General features: G+C 39.9%; 1 protein-coding gene across 1 annotated transcript; it reads right to left on the reverse strand.

Annotated features, from left to right (window-relative positions):
• Positions 1–14,821: 14,821 nt before the first annotated feature.
• LOC148124830 (uncharacterized) lies at positions 14,822–17,253 on the reverse strand. The gene is made up of 3 exons (XM_087940566.1): positions 17,014–17,253; positions 16,126–16,331; positions 14,822–15,917 (listed from the first exon to the last, which is right to left on the reverse strand). Exons 1-3 carry the CDS (start codon positions 17,150–17,152, stop codon positions 15,804–15,806), a joined length of 459 nt encoding a protein of 152 aa, XP_087796692.1. The 5' UTR covers positions 17,153–17,253; the 3' UTR covers positions 14,822–15,803.
• Positions 17,254–19,074: the final 1,821 nt, after the last annotated feature.

Below are 19,074 nucleotides of genomic sequence, written 5' to 3' on the forward strand. Positions count from 1 at the left end.
AGGGAAATTAAGTTGGAAAAGAGTTTCCAAACTCAGATTATCCATTGGCTCTGGAGTCTTGGGCATCTCAGGTTCTTCATTTACACAAGAGGATGATGTATATTTGGTTCTTTCGTGGTATTAAAGGTATCATCGTATTATCACAGGGCTTAATTGAAGCTGCCTTTTGTAATTGACCATGGGGATTTGCCAATGCCCATAGTTTTCAAGTGGCACTCTACATGGAGGAGGAGGAGGAGGAGGAGGTCATCATCAAGCTTAAAATTTTTTATTGAGGTAGTTGTTCTTTTTGGACAACATTCTGGACTCCATATAAATTGTTTGCTAGTGCTGAAATAACAGATTTAAACTGAATCCAAAAACTTCAGGAATATCTAACTCTAATAGTAACAATAGAAGTTAAATTTAACTGGTATAGGGGTGAAGTATTGTTTCAGTTAGGGCTCACCTATTGCAACTATTTCCTGACCTTTCTTGGTGCTCCATATCATTCTGTCACAGGGAACAAGTGGCCCTGGTACAGTTCTCTTTAGCTTCCTATTGGTTGTGTTCAACTTGATATGACATCTCCCTAGACACAAGGATGAAACCTAATTCCTTTGGAAACTCCTTGAGAAAAGTGTATTAAAAATGAAGGAAGGGATTTATGAATTGGTGGACATCAACTTATTTAAATAACAATTTTGGGCTAGAAGACCTCCGAAGTCCTGTTGGAAGAATTATCTTTCTGGGTTCAGTTCCAAGTGGAGAAAAAGACACTGGAAACATGGAGGCTAATTTGGAAAGATGGTTTAATGGTGGACAGGATCACAAGGCTTGGAGCTCCAAAGTGAAAAGGACGATCACATGCTTCAAGATGTTGGGTGAAGGAAAAGAAGAAAAGGGGCCAAGATGCTGAGAGTGGCTGGGTTTTATATCCTCTGTTGGGATTTGAATTTGAGCTTGTATTCTGATTGGTTCTCAGACTACCATGGAGCCATGCAGGGGCAACTCTGTAGGCTGTCCTGAGTCCCAGGATTGGTCGAGCCTTGCTGGATGATGATGTAAAATGAAAGGGCTTTGGACTATTCCTATTATAGCTCTACCTGGAATAGAACTTTGTTATATAAAATAGAGTGGCCTAGGCCAGAGTAATGGTCCTTTAGCATGGGTGGGCGGGGGCTGAGTTTCTGCTTCTGAGGTGAGTTTCTGCTTCTGAGTTTCTACTCTTTTGGGGGGAAATATTCTGCCTTTTTCATATTTCCTAGGATATTTCATTTTTCTAGGAGAGGGGTGGGTGCTAACTTCCTACAATCCTTCTCTTCTCTTCTCTTCTCTTCTCTTCTCTTCACAGTGCCTGTTGAACTCTTAAATGGCAGAAACATTTCACAATTTTGTGTGGATTAAAATGTTATCTCCTATACTTAGGAGCAGGATGCTTTAATTGACAATTATATAAAAAGGCCTGCAAAGATTAGAAGTTCATTAAGCTATTTTCACACCAGACAGAGTAAGGAATGTCTTTAAGAGTGTTTTTTTTCCAGCAGGCAACAAAAATGGGAAGAGCTACAAGTTCTGCAAAGGCTCATTGAATAATCACAATTGTATAGATTCACCTTGCATTAAGCTATAATAGCCTCTAGTTGAACAAGCCACAGTGACTTGATTCACTCGTCATGTGAATCCATAGACAAATCCTGTTTTACAAGTGACAGTGGCTGAATTCCCATAAGATACTAAGCCTTGCTTTTCTTAAATAGTCATTGATCCAGCCAAAATGACCTAGTAACTCATGTTCTAAATCATGGTTTATAAACCAAGGGGCCATATTGGCAATCCTGCCAATATTTCCTGAACCAGCTGTAACCTTTGCAAAGAACAATCATTGTCTCGTTTGCCAAGCAAACTGTAAAACTATTGCCTTGCCATCTCAGGGCTACATGGCAAAATCTTTCCACAGCAATAAACGCAGAGGTCAGAAGTTCCTTTTTGACTTCTTTAAAAGCTTCTAGCTCAGGGATAGCCATGCAGAAACTTCCTTTGTTTCCCTTTTTAAAAATTCTGCACAAGTAGTTAACCAAAGGTGATATTGAGTTGTGTGACTGCATCTGTCCTACTGAGAATCCTTCCTTCCTTCCTTCCTTCCTTCCTTCCTTCCTTCCTCCCTATTGCATTTCTCATTAGCTTAAAGACAAGCCCATCTTCCCTGTCACCCACTCCTCCCTCCTTGCTGTGCTATCAGCTGGCTAATCTGCCTGCATATTCTGACACACACAGCTGTGAGAGATTGAATCTGTGCCGTTGATAGATGAAACTTGGGATAAGATTACATGGTTTTGAATATCTTGATGACATATTTGTCTGAAAAGTCTTTTAGAGGACAGCCTAATATAAATGCACGGAAATGTTTCTAATGACAAGCATTTGTCTACCCTCCTGTTTGAAAGGCAAGCATTCACATATCATTTGCATTTGTATGTGCAGGCAAACTTTTCAATAAACGCTTCTTCCAAGTGAGCAGAGTTAACTATTTACTCAAAACATGCCCAGCCAATTACCTCCATGGTGTAATTGGCCTTTGGAAGAATTGGCATTTGCTGCACTTACAGTGGTATAGATAGAGCTGATTAAGTCTGGAAATTGTTAAAACAGTAGTGATACGCTATTTGCTTAACATTGTCCCCAGGATATTTCTGGCATAATTTTGTTTTTATTTGATTTGCTGGAGTGCTCTCTATTTCTGAGAAGGATGGTACATACTCATATTTCATCTGAATTTATCACCATTCTTGTACTCCAGATGTGTTGGCTTTCACTTCCTATTATTCCCAGCAAGATGGCCTTTGCTTCTGACTTTATTTTAAACTCTGATTACTAGGGTTTTGCAAAGATCTGAATTCGAAGGGCTAAACTGGATTTGGGGCATAGCCATCTATCTGGAGCACCTTAAACCTAACATATTATTTTCCCCAGATTTCTCAACAGTGGTGAGGCAGTCACTTGATTCCGAGCAAAGACAAGGCTGCGTTGAGGAGCTCCTGACAAATATAGATAGTCCTCAACTTACAACCGGTTGCTTGACTATTCAGAGTTACTATGACCTTCTGGCAGTTGTAAAATGTCATGCCGTCCCCCTGCAATCACATGACTGCATTTGAGGCATTTGGCAACTGGTTCACAGTTACAACTGATTGCAGAACCTCACAGTCAGACAGAATTGTAATTTATTGTATGCCTGTTTCCAGAAGGAAAGAAAGAAAACTATTCTGGGGAATAGCTTTGGACTTATGACTGTGTGTTTTGCTTAACCACCACTGTAAAAATGGTCATAAAATCAGATCCAATCACGTATGTGCCTCGACTTATGACTATATTGACTTACAACTACTATGACTTAGAACCAAAATTCCAGTTCCAATTGCAGTTGTAAGTTGAGGACTACCAATAGGACTCTTTTTAGAGTCTCAACAGCTTTTTATTTGCCAGGATATATAAAAAAAAAACATGTTCAGACTTTAGAAAGAGTGCAGAGAAGAGCAACAAAGATGATTAAGGGGACTGGAAGATAAAACATAAGAAGAACAAATGCAGGATTTGCTATGTCTAGTTTTATTAAAAGAATGACTAGGGGTGTTGCAATATCTCAGCGGCTGCCACAGAGAAGAGAGGGTCAACCTATTCTCCAAAGCACTTGAAGGCAGGGCAAGAAGCAATGGTTGGAAACTAACCAACCTAGCACTCAGGAGAAATTTCCTGAAAGCTACAATAATTAATCGGTGAAATGACTTTGTCACCAGAAGTTGTGATGCTCCAACTGTAGAGGATTTTAAGAAGAGATTGGACAACCTTTTTATTTTCTGAAATCGAAAAGGATTTCCTGCCTGAACAGGAACTATTTTAGACTAGAAGACCTCCAATGTCTGCTCAATATCTGGAATTCACTACCTGATTCGGTTGTCACCTGCTCAAACCCCCACTCCTTTACCCTCAAACTAAGCTCTGTTGCCCTCACCCCATTCCTAAGAGGTCTGTAAGGGACGTACATAAGCGCACAATTGTGCCTACTGTCCCTGTCCTGTTGTGCCCAATTATTAGTTCCTATTTCTTGTATTTAAACATGTTTATTCTTGTTTCTGTTTTATTGTAAGCTTTTGACAAATGAATAAAAATAAATAAATAAATGTCCCTTACAGTTCTGTTATTCTGTGTACGCTCAAGTCATATTTTGCCCTCTGAAGTCCAGTTCTTTGCACAACCGTACTGAAGACTGCTCTGCCCTTTATATTTGTATACTATACTACTAACTGTTTCTTATGACAGAACTTTACTTGAATATGTCTTGTGCCTTTAATCTTGCCTGGTGCATTTAACCTATTGTATTAAATCTGTTGATGCTGTAAATCTGTCTAGCAATAGGAAGCAGTAAGGGTATCCCTTCTCAGACATTAAGGCTGTGTTTGCACAACATATTAGCTGAGAAAGCTGTGGTTTCTCGCATTTGGATCTGATAGCATGCTATCACAGAGTGAAGACCATCACTCTGAAGACTACTGAGTCCCTTCATTTTCTCCAACGCTTGCCTGGTGTTCTTGTGCCAGGAAAGGAATATTAAAAGTTTCATCTTCCCATTGGCCAGACAGATGTCTATCAATGTGGCTTAGCATTAAAAGCAATTTGTACTTGGGAATTATCTAACAATCAACCAATGGAACAGCTTGCCCTCGGAAGTTGTGGGAGCGCCATTTCTTGAGACTTTCAAGAAGAGATTGGATTGCCATTTGTCAGAAATAGTATAGGGTCTCCTGCTTTGCGGGGTGGGGTTGGACTAGATCAGAGGTGGTATTCAGCAGGTTGACCAGTTCTGGAGAACCAGCAGCGGAAATTTTGAGTAGTTTGGAGAACTGGCAAATCCCACCTCTGACTGGAGATTTTACAGTATCCTTCCTCTGCCATGCCCACCAAGCAGAACCAGTAGTAAAAAAAAATTTGAATCCCACCACTGGAATAGATAACCTATAAGATCCCTTCCAACTCTGATTATCTGTTATCTTCTGAGGCTTCCAGGTGTTGATAGCAAGCTTTGTAGTGGAGTACATTGTGTTTTCAAGTCCTCTGGACTTCTATCTTGTTTCTCTGGAGAATCGACTGGATCGAGCAGGGCCATGGCCCTGAAAGCAATGAGATAAACAGCCTGATTTCCCAGGGAGAAGATACTTCAAGTACTGTCAAAGCAACATCATTCTTAACCAGGGTATTTTATGCTTAGAATGGTTCTTTTCTGTTTTTGAGCATACTCCTGACTCCTAGACCAACGTTGCCAATCTGTGGCCTTCAGACAACAGAATAACAGAGTTGGATCTTGCAAGTCTTTTTGGATTTACTCAAAATGGGAAAAGCTGTTTTGGAACTAGTGGGGGTAGACACACTTAACACCTGTCAGCAACTTCTTAGAACAGCTGTATCTTTTCCTGTGTCACCTTCTGCAGCTGCAGTGTGATCTCAGGCAATAAGAGTTGGGTTTAAGGAGCTGCCAACAGGTGTCATATGTGTGTGCAACACACACTGTCTGAAGAACATTTTTCCCCCCTTTAAATCTGATTATTCTTTACTATTTTAGATTTTAAGCAACTTTCACAAGCAGGTACTCAGAAGGAGGAATTGCTTCGTTGGCCATTCTTTGCAAAATGGCTGTTTTGCAACCTCCCTTTGAATAATTATAATATTAGCATTCTTCAAGGGGGTGACAAAATATAAGAATTTACAAGGAGGAAAATTCCAACCAGAATAAATGTTTCATAAATGTTCTGACATATACACCATTTTCATTGTTCTTCCATCACTGAATATAAAATGGGTGGGGTAGGGTAAAAGGTAGAGATAGCAAAAAGTGTGAGCGGTTTTGAGTTGCTGTGTATATTGTTCAAGGATTTTGGAGTTGAACTTTGGCCTGCTCATAGAATCCTAATAAATATGAACTCTGTAAAGTATGTCATCTATTTCAAAAGCAGCTCTATATTTTTATGTATTCTTTTTTTATTCTATTCATTCACCCTATCGCTTATTCTTTGGTTTCTCTTAACTTTACAAGCACAGTTGTTTTCTCCAATGATCCGCTTGCACGAGCTAACTCTGAGAATGCTCCTTTGCCTTTAGGAACACTCTTTATTTCTTGAACACTTAATTTCTTCCAGAATTATTTCATTAGTTCTTGTAGTCCATAGTACTTTTAATTACCATCGAAAATCCATAGCTGAAAAGCATGAATCTGCTATGTCTCATTCTCTTTCAATGTCCACTTTTTATAGCCATACATGACCAAGTTTTAAAAAATGCTTTAACTTTTCTGATCTTTATTGACATAGAAATATTCTTTACATTCAAGATGTTGTCTTAAGTTTATTACTTTATCCCTAAATAATATCATTTTTATTTCTCCCTTTTTATCCATCCTTGAATCCAAAAGACAAAACAATGCCATATTCTTCTCCCTTGCCCCTTTGGAAGAGCTATTTTTCCTAAAGATAAGACAATGTGGTGATCATTTACCCATCTATCCAGTATTGAGCACCTAACTAGTAATGTATGCCACAGATATATCCAGTAACTTGTCCTGTGCTGTCCAGACAGTATATAGTTAATTGGGAATTGGGAGCTGTCCCCTTAAGGGAATACCTCAGGGGAAATGTAGTTAATGCATCATGGAAATGTAGTTCATGTCAAGTGGTCACATCTGTAATCATGATTGGTCACTGAATTGACCCTTGGTTGGGTTGGGGGGGTTTCCATTATTCTTGCTTGGACGCCAGCAGCATCGTGCTGCTTTGCTCGATCATTATGGGATAACGATAACTGTATTTTCACACTACGAAATCAGCTCTGCAAAGATGTGGACATTAGATGAATCTCGACATAACTGTGAGTTATACCTTGAGGATGCCTTGTGATCCAATAAAGAAACTTTGTATGGAAGCCTTTGTAGAGTTTGCCTGACTGTCTTTATATTCACCCAGCAATATAAAGACAAGAATGCTTGCTCAATGACTAATAAACCTTGTTAGCTTCAGACAGATTCTGTAAAGTATCCTGATTATTGTTACAAATGGGCATCTATGGAAATATAGAAGAAAGTACCATACTCTCAATCATTGTATATCCATCTAAGTATAGTTATGGTTTTCACTCCACTTCATGTGGAGTTATGTATAGTATAGTTATGGTTTTCACTGCACATCTCCTTCCAGTTGTCTTTCCAATTAGAATAATTAGCAAAAAAAAAAAAAAAGCTTAGAACACAGAATAATAGGATTGGAAGGAATCTCAGAGGTTTTGTAATCCAATTTCCTATTCAAGGCAAGAGACTGTATACCAATCTGGTCAAATTATTCAGTCTATTTTTGAAAACCTCCAGTGATGGAACTCTAAGAGCCAAGCTGTTTCACTGATTAATTGTTCTCATCATCAGAATATTTCTCCTTACTTCTAGGTTGGATCTCTCCTTAACAAGCTCCCACCCATTACTTCTTGTCCTGCTCTCTGGTGCTTTGAAAAATAAGTCAATCCCCTCTTCTCTGTCATAGCCCCTCAAGTACTGGAAGACAGTTCTCATGTTCCCCCTTCATCCTTCTCTTTGATAGGGTAGACATATCTAGCTCCCACAAATGCCCATTATAAAATTTAGCCTCTAGAACCTTCTACTAGCAGAGGTTCTACTGCCCCGCCCCCCAGTGTCCAATAAGGGAGTGAAAAAAATTGACCTCCCCTCCCTGTCTCAAACCTTCTTTTAGTTCTCTGTTGGAGCATGACCTGCAAACCCAACCCTAGTTAGAAAGGCTAGTATTAAATCACTAAGATCCTTTAACCTGTGCAAGTGTGCCTAAGAGCTGTGAGATTAGTAAGGGTAGAATTCCCATTGGTGGAAAAGTGTTCTGGTTGCAAAGAACAATTATTTTTGAAGTAGGGCTAACTTGTTCATCAGCTCCACAGCCAAAGACATGATGAAGAGGACAAGGGGTTGCACCACCAACTCAGGAACAGTGCAAAAGGCTTACATGGAAGTGCAAGAAGAAAGGCTATTTGGATAAAGCTTCATTTCATGTTACAAAAGTTATATCTTTATCTTCATGGCAAACCCTTCCCTGGAACAGATTACCGATGTATCCTAGAAAAACCTTTCCACCCATTAATTATTGCAATTAGGGAGTGTAATATTTAGTTAGCTTTTCCTAGCCTAAGAATTGCATGTTACATATTATTGAAAACGACCAGAATAGGTTATCTGAACATCTCAATGGGTCAATCTTTACCTTTCTTATTATACGTTATCCATGTAATTCTGGGAAATCATTGACTTCCTGGCCCTTGACTCTGTCACAGGAGGAAGAAAATTCTGGCCAAAAAAATAATAATTGCCAACTCACATTTTTCTATTTTCTTGGTGGCCGTGGAAAATGGAATCTTTTCTTTTTTGCTTCTCTTCTAAATCCAAATTGTGAGATTAATCTGTGGTGCTAATACCTATGATATGAAGGTTTCTGAGATGGTGGAAGTATAATAATTTCTTCTGAAGCTTTCATTATTGTGTCTCAATTAAGACATTTGAAAGAACATCAACCCAACAATTATTCCTTCTGGCTGTCCTCAGCTTGCTATTTAAGTAGACACCAAGCATAAAGATTATGACAACACTCCAAAATTGTGTTAATCTTACCCTTGTTCTTACTAAGAGTTATGTCACTTTTTCTCTAAGAGAATCTTTTTAAGCCTTCAGGAGGGTTGCACACTACTATTCACATAATTCCATAACTGTCTGCCTGTCTATCTATCTAGAACTGGTGTGTGTCACTATGTAGGTCTTCAAAGCATGTTCAATTATAGCAAATTCATGAAATATGCTGGCAATTTTTATTTTACTGCCATAGACTGTTCCATCATCCCAGTTTCTCAGATCACCTACATTTCCAGATGTGAAAAAGCTCCCCAGGAATTGGACAAGAGAGAGAAGGATCTAAAAACTATACCTGTACATTTCCTTTTATTGCATTTGGTCTGCTAAAAATCAATAGTCCAGGAAAAGGGATTTGTGGGGAGGATACCAGAATATTGATTTTGTTTTATTTAGATTACATTTTAGCTTATTAGTTTGACTGCCTTGAATGGAAATAATAGATTTTTGCCCACTATTTATCTGACCCATTTCAGTGCTAAGCTTGACTTCTGATATATGGGTGGGGTCTGGAATAATCCCCCTCCCTTTTGGTCTTTTTAAGTATTTTATCACCTGCTCATACGGAAGAATGGCCTATTTGAAAACTTTCTGTCATCCCATGTCATATCCAATAACATGTGTGAATCAAGCTAAAGCCAAATAATTGTGCTCTCTACGTTGTTAAGGCACTATTTCGACTGTCTTTTCTGAAACAGGTTGTTAAAAATGCATTTAAAATATCTCCATCTGTTTTCATTCACAACTTTCCCTAATGTAAGAAGCTTTTGTGCATGCTTCCCTACAATGAGGATAATTTTTTTTTTAACTTGCGTTCCCTGGAAAATAATTTAAATGAAATTTTCCCCATTATTCCATTTGCAATAAATTTCTCTCAGATATGCTTTTTAAATGTAAAAATCTGTGACGTGAAATCATTACAATCCATAAATATTAAGACAGTGACAGTCAAGCAAAATTTGGATTTGATTCAGTTTGAAAAAAATGATCCAATTTGATTTGGATGGTCATGTTGAATCAACTAAGTGATTTAAACAAACAAGTATTCTTATTGCTTAAAATTAGTTCCTCTGTAGGTCACATGATCAGGAAAAAAAAGGGGGACAAGTTTAGAATGAAGAAACAAAGTGTCTTATGATTCAACTACTTTTCCTTTAGAAAATACTCTGGGAAATTTTATTTTTATTTATTATTTTTTGATCTAGCATATATATAAAGTTTGATCTAATCCAAATTAGATCTAATTTCATTTTTGGACAGCTATCCTTTCAAAAGACAGTTGGACAAAGTTCTCAAGCACCTATTTTTTTTTTCACTTTATTTAATTAAACAGAACAGACTTTTTTTAAAAAAACACACAGAAGAAATAAAGGGTGTAAAGCAACAAAATTACATGACAAGAACGTTTGCATAATTTATTTCCAACATTCGTTGGGTTGGAAAGTATAAAAAGAAAACAATTCTGTGCAGCAGCTGTCCAAGCTGTCTAAACTGAGTCAGAAGCATCCAATTTGATTTTATAATTTATCTTGATTTGCTAGTTGGAAGTCAGAAAGGCTGGTCCTAAGAAATCTCTGCTTGTTGGCAAGACATTCATTTAAGGATGTATTTTTTTCACAGGTAGATATTTGGTGTGCATAGTTAAGAGAAAAGAGCTGCTAACTCGGCTGGAGTGAAGTCTGTTTTGGTAGAGCTTAGAAAACAGCCCTCAAAATCAAATGATGTATTTCTTTTAGAATCCTAACATCCATTCAGAAGCCCACAAACTTCTGAAAGGAGAAGCTATGTGTGTGCAGGGACAGGCAAAGGGGAATTAAAAAAAAAATCAAGAAAGCACCATAGTCATATGGTTGAATTCTCACCTATAATCAGGGGTGGGCTGCTGGGGGTTTGCATGAGCTTGGGAGAGCCCCTAGCTAAGATTCTGTGCAGTTCAGAGAACCCCTAATGCCACTTCTGGCTGGCCCCGCCCCGCCCTGCCCCACCCACCCCTCCTAGGAGTCCCCACACCACCTGCTTTGGATGCAGGTAAGTACAGGGCACACATGGAGGCTCAGGAAGGGTGAAAAACGGGCCTCCCAGAAGTTTAGGAAGGCTGGAAATGGGCCTGTTTCCAGCTTCCAGAGAGCCTCCGGAACCCAGGGAGGCCGTTTTCGCCTTTCAGGAGGCTCAAGGAAAGCCTCCGGAGCCCAGGGAGGGCAAAAATGCCATGGTGCAGGAGGCTGATTAGGCCACATGCCCACCATGGCCACAACCCATCCATCAACCGGGCAGAGAACCCATTGCTAAAATTTGAAAGCCCACCCCTGCCTGTAATGAAATGTGTTAGATCAGTGGCCCCCAACCTTTTTTGTGCCACGGCCCAGTACCGGCATCACAAAATGATCCGCGGCCCGGTACTGGCATCAGCACGCATGACAAGACAAGGCGAGCCAAACGACTGGCCAGCCAGCTGTCCCCTGCTTCTCCCCGCCACCTTCAACTCCTCCTTTGTACCTTTTTTGTGCTTTTTTGTGCTTTCTTAATCTCCTTCACCATCGGGATGGCTCTTCATTTGAAGCCACCACCCCCCTTCGATGAAACCAAGGCACAAGGATTCCTTCAGGACCCAAACACCGCTTTCCAACTGGAAAAGCTCACCCGGAAGCACTTTCTCGTCAAAACAAGATGGCGGCGCCCAGCAAACCGGCGGCCTGGTAGAAAATGATCCACAGACCGGTACTGGTCCGGGGCCCGGTGGTTGAGGACCCCTGTGTTAGATGACTTTGGAAAAAGAGGGGAAGAGATGCTGCCTGGGGGACAATCATTGAAGAGAGGCAGGAGCTCCTCTGTAGCTTAATGTCAAAAGAAAAGAAAAGAAAAAACTAGGAAGAAACCTAATCATCAAGCTGTTAAAAGTGACAGCAGGAAGTCTGTACTTCCAGACTTGCAAGATTCTGTTAGTTTGTCTAGCTGTGATTCCTGTCTGCTTAACCTGGGAGGGCTGACATCAATCTTGCAAGTCTGAAGGTACAAAAGTACAAAACTTCCCATCGCTTTTAAAGTAGGAAGTACAACACTCCCAGGGCAACTCCCGTAATAACACTAAAATTCTGCTCCCAATGGTGCTCATTGAGTCAAGAATTTACCTGCATATACTTGATGGCTTCATAAAAGGCCCTGAGATCTTTCATTCAGTCCATAGATCTGCGATGGTGAATCTATGGCACATGTGCCACAGGTGACACACAGAGCCATTTGTGCACGCACACGAGCCCCAGCCAAACTTACCTGCACTACACACGCGTGTACCTCCAAGCCAATTTTCAGCCTGTTTGAGGCCGTTTTTGTCCTCCTGGAAGCTTGAGGGAAGCCTCTGCAGCCTCGGAAGGCTGAAAAACAGGCCTTCTGGAAATACCGGAAGTGCCGAAATTGGTCTGTTTTCAGCCTCCCTAAGGCTGCAGAGGCTTCCCTTGAGCCTCCAGGAGGGCGAAAATAGACTCCCCCAGGCTCCAGAGGCCCTCCGGAGACTGAAAATGGGCACTTCTGGTATTTCTGGAAGGCCTGTTTTTTGGCCTCCCAAGGCTACAGAGGCTTCCCTCGAACCTCTGGGAGGGTGGAAACAGGCTCAAATGGGCCAAAAATCAGCTGGGAGGCACGCACATGCACAGTGCAGCTAAGGGGGTGGGGCAGGGGTGTTGCACACGCATGTGCAGGGGGGGGACATGGCACATTTCATTGTGGGTGCCCGCACACGCACGCTTTTGGCACACCACAACAAAAAGGTTTGCCATCACTGCCATAGATACTTTATGAGCAGACTTGCACCGTTTCAAAATTCGGTTCCAGAAAGGTGCTTCAGAATATTTCCGGGTCGCGAATGCAGCCGTGCAGTCTTGAGAAGAAGATACAGCTGCTTGAAAGAGTTACAGGCAAGAGCTGTATTCATGCCTCCATACACATTTGTATGGTAACCAGATCCACGATGTTGCACATAATTAGGATATCCTATGGCTTTGGCTTTGCTTAAAAAAATATTTTCTGAAATGAAGGATATTATTGCTGAAATTCAGGTTTCTCTTTTCTGACAGAGACTTCTGAAGCAAAAAAAGAAAAAGAAAAATGAAGCAGACCCCCCCAGGCTTTCCACTTTTGTCTCTTAATTACTTCCTTTCTTCATCAGAAGTATTTAATGAGAGAATTTGCTGTGCTACGTTAGGCTGGAAGGAGGGAGATCATGAAATGTGGCAAGGATGTCTCCCAAGTTGTCTTGTCCTCTTTCTCCCCCCCCACCCCAGCACATCTTTAATTATTACGTATTGAAAATGACACATACTATAATTTAACATTATTTTAATAAAGATTCATAAATCACATTTTGATGCATTTTTTGCCCTTTTTCATCCAATGGTGGATTAGACCAATAAAGTTGAACTCATAAATGTGTTGCTTTCTAGGTGAATAATAATTTATGAGCCAATCTCTTTTTTCCACTTATGTTATATAAGAAGATGCGTTCAAGGGTTCCATTTTTCATTCTGAAACCAATGTATTTTTTGTACGCCTCTCATCTATATTCTCAAACATTGCAACTTTATTTGGTTTCTTTAAAATGTGCCGGTTACCGTGAGAGCCAGTTTGATGTAGTGTTGAAGGGCATCAGGCTAGAAAGCAGGAGATTCAGAGGTGATATTCAGCAGGTTCTAACCAGTTCTGGAGAACCAGTAGCAGAAATTTTGAATAATTCGGAGAACCGGTGGTAACTTCCCCCCAGAAGTAAAGAGGGAATGGAGATTTTGCAGTATCCTTCCCCTGCCACGCCCACCAAGCCACACCCACAGAACTGGTAATAAAAAAAAAATGGAATCCCACCACTGAGGAGATTGTGAGTTCTAATCCCACTTTAGGCACAAAGCCAGTTGGGTCAGTCACTCTCAGTTCTAGGAAGGAGGCAATGGTGAACCACATCTAAAATTGTGCCAAGAAAACTTCAGGGACTTGTCCAGGCAGGTGTCAACAGTCAAGAAAGACTTACACACACACACACACACACACACACACACACACACACACACACACACATAAAATACATCCAACTCAGTTGGATGTTATTGGATGAGGAGATACTGTAAAACACGGGCAATCCCCATGAAACGAGGCTTTAAGTCAAGTGTCTGTATAAGGTAATAAACAGGGCCTTGAATTGCACTCAGCAGCCAATGCTTCATAGAGGCAATAGCAAAGGTTACAATGAAATGGTTTTTAAAGAGGCAACCTCGACACACCATAATGTTTGAAGTCTTTCAGTCAATGGGGAGGTCAGATTCACTTAACAACTATTTTACTAACTTAATCGTTGCAGTGACTCCCTTAACATCTGGGGCAAGGAGGGTTGTAAAATGGGGAATAATTCACTTAACAACTGTCTTGCATAGCAATGGAAAATTTGAGCTCTGTTTTGGCTGTAAATCAAGGACTAACTGTAACTGGCTGGGTATTTTAATTGGTGCTGTCATAAACAGACTTTTTCATAAACTTCCACTGGAATCTGCCATCCTGTAAGGCAGAAAGTTGTTATTCCATGCTCTGGAGATTGATTGACTTTGTCTATAGGATACTTCTTCAGATACTTATTCCACCTCCAGTCGATTTTTTATTTTTAAAGGCTGGTTATGCCCCATGCCACCCAGTTGTTCTTTGCAGAATTCACTTCCTGAATCTTCCCTGAGCTACTTTGAGTTTGTTATTGATAGTTTAAGTGCAGTCATTGTGGTACCTAGAACTGGATCAAGAGTTCAAGTGCTGGTTGGGCTTTTAAATAGAAGGACTTCAAAACGTTGTATATAGATAACATGTGGTAACATTGTTCTTATTCCCTAAAAATTGGGGGGAACACCATTCTATGCTGTCTGGAAACGATGAGAATTCTCTAAATCATCTCTTCTGGAGCGGGATGCTTGAAGTAGACAAATCCGTGCTATCTTCTTCATTTGCAAATATAAGATTACTGTAAGATTACTGTGGCTAGGAAGGCCTCTAATGGCAGCTATTTTAACTGGCTGCCATTTGATGCTGGATTTTAGGGAGGTTGCTTACATGGAGCTCACACCCAGCAAGGCATTTCAACAGCCCTCCTTTAAGTAGATTTTAAATGCATTTTTATTTCCAATCTTTTCCAACCAGTCAAATTGTGCATTTTAAAAAAGAGTAAATAACGAATATCTCAAGTAGCAAGTATTAATGAAATTTCATTGTGGGATCTGTTGTTTAATAAACTTGATTTTGCACAACAGTTTCCCTATAAGATGGCAGATCCCTCACAGGTGGCCCTCAACTTGCAACCATTTATTTAGCAACCATCTGAAGATAAAACAACATTGAAAAAAAGTGACTTATAACCAGTCCTTGCATTTACGACCATTGGAGAATACCCCATGGTTACATGAACAAAATTTGGGTGCTTGGCAACCAATATGAATTTACAACAGTTGCAGCTTCCTAGGGTCATATAATTGCCCTTGGCAATCTTCCCATAAGTGAAATCAATTGGGGAAGATGGATTCACTTAATGACTGCATGAATCACTGAACAGTTGCTGTGACCCATTTAACTGTGGCAAAAAAGGGTCACAAAATTGGAGATGACTCCAACCTCCAACAACTGCCTGGCTTAGCAATGAAAATTTGGGTTCCAATTGTGGTCGCAAGTTGAGGACATCCTCTGTAAGGCAGAGGGGAATTATTTCTGCTGGCGTGGAGGCTTTGTGTGGCATGTTGGAGGCAGCAATTAAAAGTCAAAGGTGATAGATCCAACCAGAGTATTGGCTCAGAGATTTTTAGGAATAAAATGGGTACTTCAGCAAGAACAAGATTTGTTCTTAAATCCATTTAACTCTATGCACAAGAGAGGTAGTCAGACAAATGTGGAACCCAAAATATATTTTCTATACTTGTACATTACCCTCCTGTCATACTCCCTAAGGGGTTTCTTTACTTCAAGATGCTTTTAGCAAGGTCTGGGCAGTCTTCTTCTCTTCCTGCCTCAGTTTCTTCTTGATGTGTGGATTTTACCAACAGCTGGAATTAAAAAATACACAGAGAGAGATTTCTAACTATCTTCTAAATCAGGTTGGCCATTCTAGAATGGTGTAAGCCGCTTTGAGAGGCTCTCTGTAGATCCCTTCAATTGTACCATCAGAATTCAGTAGCAAATGGCCAGACATCAGAAGCACAATTTCCTATGAGAAACAAAGGACAAAAATCACTTTAGGCTTCCAGTTAAATCGCCCAATTAAAATAAAAATGTTCTGCAGACCCATCCTCGGTCCAAAAATGATGCCATGACAAAAGCACATGACATAATCTCTGGCCCGCACAGCGGAGCCTCCTTTCATGCATGGACTTGGGTCAAGTTCTCGGTAGTCTTCTCCTTTATATGTTACTCACGCACATTTCCGCAGGGAACCAGCCAACCTCGTGGATGCAGTCATGAAAACAATTCCAGAACTCTTCCACCTGGGAGGAAGTGCTATTGACTGCAAAGCTGCCACTTCCCATCCGAAGCTCATGAAGAGGATGATCTCCTGATCGTTCCATTGTTCCCCAAACAGGTGACCAGGAAGATAAAAGCCTGTGAATCATTCCAGTTGGATCTGGGGAAGAAGAAAAAAGGAACACCGGGGCCATTAAAACTCTTGTCCTTCTGACCCGAAGATCAGGCTTGGGACAACTGATGGATGTGGAGTTCACTTTGTCAAAGCAACAAAAAGACAATACACAAGGCTGTTTATTTCCCTTATTAAGGAAGGGACAGCAATTTGCAGTGTCCTGCCAATACCAAGAATATGGTTTTGCTAGAACTGGGTGTTGATTCACATGACTCTCCATGCAATGAAAAAGAAAAAACAAAAGAAATCCCTCTTTACCGTAAAACAAAGTTCACCTTATGCTATCAATTCTTTCTGTCTTTTCCTCTCATTTTCATTGTGATTGAACTTCTCTTTCTTGTCCTCCCCCCTTTAAATGGGGAGCACTTTTTTTTTTGTTCATTCTCAAGGGTGGGATCCAATGTGCCTCCCACCGTAGTGATTTCATTTTCAAGAAGTGTGGTATAGCAATGTTCTCACTTGCAATGCATAATCCTCTTTCCATGGTCATTGGCCCCCTGGCTTCCTACACTTCCAATCAATTGCAAGGGAAATTCCTTTTAGCAGCAGCAAAGACCAGGAGGTAATAAAAACCATTGAGGTGGTAGATATGGTTTCGAGAAGTAAATCCTGACCCTGCACTATGGACACCAGTACAAAAAAAAAGCCATTTCACTAGATGCCACACCTGCCATTCTTGGCTTTTTAGATACTCCTCCCACTAGTCCACTTCCTAGGGAATTTTTTTTCACATCAGGAAATTCAGGGAATCTGAGAAAATGCAGTGAGGAAGCAGTCTGTAACAGAAAACTAAAAATTGCCGGCATATTTCACCAACTTGCCATAATCGAACATGGTATTAAAACACCCACACACACCCCAAATAAAGATAGGTGAAGACAAATAATAGACAGACAGATAGATAGATGGACTGACTGTCTGACTGGTGGTCCAAATATCGAAAATTATGGTTATCCAAATATCACTGTAGTGGATTATAGTCTGGATTCCCATGAGGGTCTGCATTCCAGAAGATCAAGAGACAAAGAAGCTTAGATACAGTCGTTGGTTGGGAGGAAGAATATTAAGACAGCTCCACCTTAGAAATTCTCTTGAATGATGCAAGTAGGCGCTTTGGTTTGCTAAAATGTTTGTCTATAGGCAAGGAGCAAGTTCCAATTGTTTTGTAGTTATCTTTTGATAAGATGGGGAGTCAATATGAAAGTAACTGTTGAGAAGTAACTCCATATGTGCTTCTTGGGGGAGGAGGGGATCGGGATCGGATCATGTGCCTGCAAACCAAGTCAGAATGGTTAACACAAATTATATTCCGGACATCATTTGCAACTTTTCATTATGATACAACTGATGCAACTTATTTAATTCATGCCATTTGTGCAATGACATCATGGTGCATATGATGTCATCATGGCTTCTACCAGACATTTGTGGTTCTTGGAGTTGTAGTTTAGCAACCCCTGCAGGCTAGTTATGTTCTAAAGCATTGTGGCAATTAGGAAGAGAAAGAAAAACTGTTTCTGGGGAGAAGAGTTGTCAATACAGTGCTGATATTATTTCTTTTTTAAAAAAACATCTTACCTGTTCATGTTATGTTCCTTATATTTAGTCCTAATAGGAAAGAAAACAATGTGCTAAAATGGAATCTTTGGCTGATAAATCCTTCAGTTGGTGTCCATTCAGTTGCTTGATGAAATTTTAAGGCTCTAGCATGTGGAAACAAATTATGAAATTTGGTCAATATAGATATTCCCAAAGTGAACAATATTGTCTGGAGAGGGACAAAATTGTGTTAAACAGGATAGGGTTAAAGGCATTTTTTTCATGTTACTCACCTGCAGATTCCCATTTTCCATTCTTACATTTACGCAAGGAAAAATGTTCTAATTGTTCATAGCATATTTGCTCCCGGTGTTTACCTGTGATATCCAAGATAAGATCTTCTGTAATCTACAGTTTACATATTGTGAATTTAGATATTTCTTGGGTTCCAGAATTTAACTTCCCAAACTTAGCTTTGATATGAAATTAGTGCTGGATTTGTTATAGGTGTTCTGTAGACTGATGTGTAATGAACATTATACTTTAAACGTAGCATTAACACAGAGGAGTCATTCAGACATTCAAGTATGACTACAAAAAGGAAGTAATCCCTCAGTGGTTGTGCCTGATTTTATTGGTTTGATTTGATTTGATTTGATTGATAGGCCATACACTTCTTCGTGCCTCCGAGCAGTTCACATAATAAAACTTGTATCTTAAAAAATTCATACAGAGAAAATGTGATATAAGAATTGGCAATCAGAGACTATTTGTTACCCATTTCATTTTGATTTGCAGATTTGCAGTTTTCCTTGCACAGAATATAGAACTGCTGCCAATTGCTGAATTTATCTGCAAACAATAATTCAGGAATATTAGCAAGAATATGTTTAGAATTATAATTTCTAACCCATTTTCAAATGACTAAATAGCCTTCTTACTGATCTCCATCTTGTTCTTTCATAGTTCAGAAATACATGCAGGCATTCAGAAAACCGAGCATGACTGAGAACACTCTTTCTCTATTTGATTACATTGTGTTCTAGAGATAGCTTTTTACTAATGATCCTTTATGTTTTATTTAGAAGGGGGGAAAAACATCCAAGAATATTCATTTTCTAATTTTAAATAGAGAGCAGAGATTCCATAAAACTAACACAATTTATTCAACAACTGAAATGGAATTTAG

Source organism: Pseudonaja textilis, chromosome 11 (genome assembly GCF_049901715.1).
Source record: "Pseudonaja textilis isolate UNSWEBS1 chromosome 11, rPseTex1.2, whole genome shotgun sequence".
NCBI classification, from domain to species: domain Eukaryota; kingdom Metazoa; phylum Chordata; class Lepidosauria; order Squamata; family Elapidae; genus Pseudonaja; species Pseudonaja textilis.